This window comes from Coregonus lavaretus (assembly GCF_964263955.1).
Source record: "Coregonus lavaretus genome assembly, contig: HAP1_SCAFFOLD_1762, whole genome shotgun sequence".
Taxonomy (NCBI): Eukaryota; Metazoa; Chordata; class Actinopteri; order Salmoniformes; family Salmonidae; genus Coregonus; species Coregonus lavaretus.
Genome location: NW_028158593.1, coordinates 90,001 through 97,696, shown reverse-complemented (window position 1 = coordinate 97,696; position 7,696 = coordinate 90,001). Strand labels below are relative to the sequence as shown.

General features: G+C 41.1%; 1 protein-coding gene across 1 annotated transcript in view; it reads right to left on the bottom strand.

The window, feature by feature from the left end:
- Window positions 1-7,696, bottom strand: part of LOC311123792 (cellular retinoic acid-binding protein 2-like) — a 15,550-nt gene continuing 7,854 nt past the window's right edge. Inside the window, exons 3-4 of the mRNA XM_084198024.1 lie at window positions 4,835-4,951; window positions 1-398 (exon numbers count right to left, since the gene is read on the bottom strand). Of these exons, the coding sequence (XP_084054150.1) occupies window positions 348-398; window positions 4,835-4,951 (168 nt within the window). The 3' untranslated portion in view covers window positions 1-347. The remainder of the gene's footprint in view (window positions 399-4,834; window positions 4,952-7,696) is intronic.

The window sequence follows — 7,696 nt, the reverse complement described above, 5'->3', positions numbered from 1 at the left end:
CACACTTAGACCTACTCCACTGACTAGCACGTACACACGCACAGACACCACACACACACATACACGCACACACGGATCAACAACCTTGCACGTACAAAGACTCAGAAAAATACCCACACTTTTAGGTTGACAACCTCACTGAGTAACTGGACAGAACGTTGGCAAGACTGACTAAACTTGAATAGACATAGGTCAACTAGACTGGGTTCAATCCCATGGTTTTGTGACAGATATACTGGAGTTAAACTAGATTCTACAAGCTGCTTTCACCCTGCCCATTCTGGCCGGGGGGTTGTGGAGTGACTGAGTGGTGAGCGAGCTGGAAGGATGAAGAGTTGTCTTCTATTTCACTCTCGTACGTAGACTCTGGTGCACACCACATCGTCCGCACTCATGGTCTGGAATGAGAGGAATTTATAGATTTATTTAATATAGGTATTCATATCCAAGGAATTTATAAAGATTTGCAGTATTTAATACAAGCATTCAAATCCAATATAAACACAGTCTGAATCCATCCTGTTCAGTCCCTGTCTATGATTGTGTCTCTTCCAATATGAGGTGTCTTGAACGACTTCTTATGGTTCTGTATTACAACGTTTTGGCCTTATTTACCATGGAAACCATACGATTTTTTATCTAAGTTTACTAATTGAATTAGAAGCCAAAAACTCAGCATGAGAGATAGTGTGATGGGTGATTTGAAGGAGTCAGGCGCAGGAGGGTAAATCACAGTATACAGAGTTTATTCCGTAATCCAGCGTAACCAGTCCAGTGCACAATACAGGCGCACTGGAACAAACAGGCACACAGGGAAAATACCCCGGCAATACAAAAATACACTGCGCTCAACCGAGCTTCTAATCCTCACAATAAACAATCACAATAAACAATCACCCACAAGGACAAGGGGGCAGAGGGAACACTTATACATGTACTAATGAGGGGATATGAAACAGGTGTGTGTAATTGACAAGACAAAACAAATGGAATGATGAGATATGGAGCGGCAGTGGCTAGAAGGCCGGTGACGACGAACGCCGAAGCCTGTCCAAACAAGGAGAGGAGGCAACTTCGGAGGAAGTCGTGACAGATGGAATGGAATGATCAGAGACACACCACATATTGTACAATTCATCAGATCCATTTGTTCATGGTCCTTGACAAATGAAAAACAAACTGATTCCAGGAAACTAGGGAGTTGTCTCTGGTGTGTTCGCTCTAGCAACGCGTCCTTTTACAGAGAGACAGTTTTCATTTTGTGCTTCATGTCACTCCACACAGTGGCACACATGATGATCATTAGCTATACGTTCCAGTAGGTCTACATGTTGATCATTAGCTATACGTTCCAGTAGGTCTACATGATGATCATTAGCTATACGTTCCAGTAGGTCTACATGATGATCATTAGCTATACGTTCCAGTAGGTCTACATGATGGTCATTAGCTATACGTTCCAGTAGGCCTACATGATGATCATTAGCTATACGTTCCAGTAGGCCTACATTATGGTCATTAGCTATACGTTCCAGTAGGTCTACATGATGATCATTAGCTATACGTTCCAGTAGGTCTACATGATGATCATTAGCTATACGTTCCAGTAGGTCTACATGATGATCATTAGCTATACGTTCCAGTAGGTCTACATGTTGATCATTAGCTATACGTTCCAGTAGGTCTACATGATGATCATTAGCTATACGTTCCAGTAGGCCTACATGATGATCATTAGTTATACGTTCCAGTAGGCCTAAATGATGATCATTAGCTATACGTTCCAGTAGGCCTACATGATGATCATTAGCTATACGTTCCAGTAGGCCTAAATGATGATCATTAGCTATACGTTCCAGTAGGTCTACATGTTGATCATTAGCTATACGTTCCAGTAGGTCTACATGATGATCATTAGCTATACGTTCCAGTAGGCCTACATTATGGTCATTAGCTATATGTTCCAGTAGGTCTACATGATGATCATTAGCTATATGTTCCAGTAGGTCTACATGATGATCATTAGCTATACGTTCCAGTAGGTCTACATGATGATCATTAGCTATACGTTCCAGTAGGCCTACATGATGATCATTAGCTATACGTTCCAGTAGGCCTAAATGATGATCATTAGCTATACGTTCCAGTAGGCCTATATGATAATCATTAGCTATACATTCCAGTAGGCTTACATGATGATCATTAGCTATACGTTCCAGTAGGCCTACATGATGATCATTAGCTATACGTTCCAGTAGGCCTACATGATGATCATTAGCTATACGTTCCAGTAGGTCTACATGATGATCATTAGTTATACGTTCCAGTAGGTCTACATGATGATCATTAGCTATACGTTCCAGTAGGCCTAAATGATGATCATTAGCTATACGTTCCAGTAGGCCTACATGATGATCATTAGCTATACGTTCCAGTAGGTCTACATGATGATCATTAGCTATACGTTCCAGTAGGTCTACATGATGATCATTAGCTATACGTTCCAGTAGGTCTACATGTTGATCATTAGCTATACGTTCCAGTAGGTCTACATGTTGATCATTAGCTATACGTTCCAGTAGGTCTACATGATGATCATTAGCTATACGTTCCAGTAGGTCTACATGATGATCATTAGCTATACGTTCCAGTAGGTCTACATGTTGATCATTAGCTATACGTTCCAGTAGGTCTACATGATGATCATTAGCTATACGTTCCAGTAGGTCTACATGATGATCATTAGCTATACGTTCCAGTAGGCCTACATGATGATCATTAGCTATACGTTCCAGTAGGCCTAAATGATGATCATTAGCTATACGTTCCAGTAGGCCTATATGATAATCATTAGCTATACATTCCAGTAGGCTTACATGATGATCATTAGCTATACGTTCCAGTAGGCCTACATGATGATCATTAGCTATACGTTCCAGTAGGCCTACATGATGATCATTAGCTATACGTTCCAGTAGGTCTACATGATGATCATTAGTTATACGTTCCAGTAGGTCTACATGATGATCATTAGCTATACGTTCCAGTAGGTCTACATGATGATCATTAGCTATACGTTCCAGTAGGTCTACATGATGATCATTAGCTATACGTTCCAGTAGGTCTACATGATGATCATTAGCTATACGTTCCAGTAGGTCTACATGATGATCATTAGCTATACGTTCCAGTAGGTCTACATGTTGATCATTAGCTATACGTTCCAGTAGGTCTACATGTTGATCATTAGCTATACGTTCCAGTAGGTCTACATGATGATCATTAGCTATACGTTCCAGTAGGTCTACATGATGATCATTAGCTATACGTTCCAGTAGGTCTACATGTTGATCATTAGCTATACGTTCCAGTAGGTCTACATGATGATCATTAGCTATACGTTCCAGTAGGTCTACATGATGATCATTAGCTATACGTTCCAGTAGGCCTACATGATGATCATTAGCTATACGTTCCAGTAGGCCTAAATGATGATCATTAGCTATACGTTCCAGTAGGCCTATATGATAATCATTAGCTATACATTCCAGTAGGCTTACATGATGATCATTAGCTATACGTTCCAGTAGGCCTACATGATGATCATTAGCTATACGTTCCAGTAGGCCTACATGATGATCATTAGCTATACGTTCCAGTAGGTCTACATGATGATCATTAGTTATACGTTCCAGTAGGTCTACATGATGATCATTAGCTATACGTTCCAGTAGGTCTACATGATGATCATTAGCTATACGTTCCAGTAGGTCTACATGATGATCATTAGCTATACGTTCCAGTAGGTCTACATGTTGATCATTAGCTATACGTTCCAGTAGGTCTACATGTTGATCATTAGCTATACGTTCCAGTAGGTCTACATGATGATCATTAGCTATACGTTCCAGTAGGTCTACATGATGATCATTAGCTATACGTTCCAGTAGGTCTACATGTTGATCATTAGCTATACGTTCCAGTAGGTCTACATGATGATCATTAGCTATACGTTCCAGTAGGTCTACATGTTGATCATTAGCTATACGTTCCAGTAGGCCTAAATGATGATCATTAGGTATACGTTCCAGTAGGCCTACATGATGATCATTAGCTATACGTTCCAGTAGGCCTACATGATGATCATTAGCTATACGTTCCAGTAGGCCTAAATGATGATCATTAGGTATACGTTCCAGTAGGCCTACATGATGATCATTAGCTATACGTTCCAGTAGGCCTACATGATGATCATTAGCTATACGTTCCAGTAGGTCTACATGATGATCATTAGCTATACGTTCCAGTAGGTCTACATGTTGATCATTAGCTATACGTTCCAGTAGGCCTACATGATGATCATTAGCTATACGTTCCAGTAGGTCTACATGATGATCATTAGCTATACGTTCCAGTAGGCCTAAATGATGATCATTAGGTATACGTTCCAGTAGGCCTACATGATGATCATTAGCTATACGTTCCAGTAGGCCTACATGATGATCATTAGCTATACGTTCCAGTAGGCCTACATTGTTCTCTCCCTCCTCTTCCCCTCCCTTCCCTCCCTCGTTAACACTGATCTGAATGGAGTGGAGTGATGACTATCATATTATGGAAAACTTTCCTGGCCCCACAGTGTGTAGGCTACAGTAGATGGGTGTTACACATTGGTAGTGGATAAGGTGAGTCCTCCCTTCTTTGTGTGGAAGGGAAATGACTGAGGCCCTCAAGCATCATGTGTTCAAACTTTATTAATGGACAGTTGTACAGTACAATGGCTCTAACTGTGGTTGATTTACAGGACAGATAGCAAGTAGTAAGAGAGTCTTACCAGGATCAGCTCGCCGTCATTGGTTATCTCCCGGGTCCAGGCGGTCTTAGGTCCCTCCCCTTTCTGCAGAGTCTGCTCACAGCTGATCTTACTGTCTGTCTCCCACTTTGGAAGACTCTGAGAGACAGAAAGACAGACAGACATGCAATATAGTTAGACAAGAATCAGAGAGATGAAAGTCATGTTTTGGACAGATGGGTGGGTGGTGAATGGATGGATGGATAGAGGAATAATTGGTGAGAGTGAGAGAAAAAGAGGGAGGTGACCTAGTGTGTATGCTATCGCATGGCCTCTGGGGGAGAGAGATAGGAGGAGAGGAGAGGAGAAATAACTAGGAGGTGATGATGTGTGATGTGCTCATCGTCAGTAGAGAGAGGCTCTGGGTGTTTGTGTGTTTACTCTGGAGACGGCCAAGAAGAGGCCATCAGAGGGAGAGTTTGATAGGGACGGACACATGGCAAGAATTAAAGACTAAAGGAGGGAGGGAGGGAGGGAAAGTAAGTTCAGACGGGACAGAAGTGGAGAGTGGTGCAGTGAGATTGTTCCTAGGAGACTAAGGGAGGGGTTTCATATGGTATCAGTGAAAATATGGGAAATGCCAAATTAAATAGAGTCTGTAGACCTTAAAGAGGTGTTAGCAGAAGAATAGATCAACCCAGTGGAAGCAGAGACCAAGCCAACACTGGATCATATCCCATAGTCCCTCTAGCACTCCACAGTCCACAGGTCTGGGTTTCCCCTAACAGATAAAACCTGGGGAGTTGTAGCTTACGGGTCAAACATGAGTCGAGGCTTTCATTAGGGACAGTGAATAGGCTGTGGGACAGAGATTCATGTGAGTACAGAGGGTGTGTGTGTGTGTGTGTGTGTGTGTGTGTGTGTGTGTGTGTGTGTGTGTGTGTGTGTGTGTGTGTGTGTGTGTGTGTGTGTGATGTATCCAGTGCCTTCAGAAAGTATTCATACTCCTTGACTTATTACACATTTTGGTATGTTACAGTCTGAATTCAATGGATTCAATATTATTTTTTTCTCACACAATACCCCATAATGACAAAGTGAAAACATGTTTTTGCAAATGTATTGAACATTTACAGAAATATCTAATTTACATAAGTATTCACACCCCTGAGTCAATACATGTTAGAATCACCGGTGGCAGTGATTGCAGCTGTCAGTATTTCTGGGTAAATCTCTAAAAGCATTGCACACCTGGATTATACAAATACACACGTTATTCTTTAAAAAGATTATTCAAGCTCTGTCAAGTTGGTTGTTGATCATCGCTAGACAGCCATTTTTAAGTCTTGCCATAGATTTTCAAGATTATTTAAGTCAAAACTGTAACTAGGCTACTCAGGAGCATTCAATGTCGCCTTGGTGAGCAACTCCAGTGTATATTTGGCCTTATGTTTTAGGTTATTGTCCTGCTGAAAGGTGAATTTGTCTCCCAGTGTCTGTTGGAATGCAGACCGAACCAGGTTTTCCTCTAGGATTTTGCCTGTGCTTAGCTCTATTCTGTTTCTTTTCATCCTAAAAAACTCCTAGCCCTTTCCAATGACAAGCATACCCATAACATGATGCAGCCACCACCATGCTTGAAAATATGAAGAGTGGTACTCAGTGATGTGTTGTGTTGGATTTGCCCCAAACATACCGCTTTGTATATAAGACATAAAGTTAATTTCTTTGCCACATTTTTAACAGTTTTACTTTAGTGCCTTATTGAAAACAGGATTCATGTTTTGGTTAGTAAATGACATTACTCTGTCATTTATGTTAGTATTGTGGAGTAACTACAATGTTGTTGATCCATCCTCAGTTTTCGCCTATCATAGCCATTAAACTCTAACTGTTTTAAAGTCACAATTGGCCTCATGGTGAAATCCCTGAGCGGTTTCCTTCCTCTCCAGCAACTGAGTTAGGAAGGACGCCTGTATCCTTGTAGTGACTGGGTGTATTACAGTTTTTTCCAACTGCTTACACACAAAATCTTTTCATGTAACACAATTTTTGAAACCTCTCACTCAAAGTGCAAAACTACACACCAAATCTCCAAAACCATAAGCTATTTCTCAGCCTTTGACTCAGTTGTCAATTGCATAAAACACTTTTTTCAAAACACTACACACAATTCTCTACCTAAAACACAAAAATCTAACAGGACGTGACTTGCTTTCCTTTTCCAAACACAACCAATCAAAATGCTACACTTATTCACCAGGTCAAACACACTCTCCTCACATGTTCAAACACTAATTGCTTAACTGATCACTAACCAATCACTGCTTTACTGTAGTATAGGACTGTTTTGAACAATGGATGCCAACAATGGACAGAGAGCAAGAGGAGTAGGAGGGAGAGGCAGGGGACAACAACGAGGACAAATTCAAAGACGAATAGTTGGAAGAGGAGGAGTAGGAGGAAGAGGAAGAGGAAGAGGAAGAGGAAGAGGAAGAAGAGGACGAGGGCAAAGAAGAGAAGGAAGGAGAGCCATCTCTGATGAGATTAGGGCAACACTTGTTGATCATGTGATCAACCACGGTTTGACCATGAGAGAGGCTGGACTGAGAGTCCAGCCCAACTTGAGTCGATTTACAGTGGCGTCCATAATTCGAACCTTCAGAAATGAGAACAGGTATGCAACTATCTAATTACTATTTTAGCATTACAGTAATGTACTGTAAAATACGTATGACTGCATAGTATTGCATAAAAATGTGTAACTCTAAGCCATCCATTTACTGCACTGCATTGAATGAATGAGGTTGGTTATCATGCTGTACTACATTTTTGTGTACATTGTTTACAGTTCCTATGCTGAACACATACTGTGTTTGAATTCTGTACAGAGTGGAAAGGCAA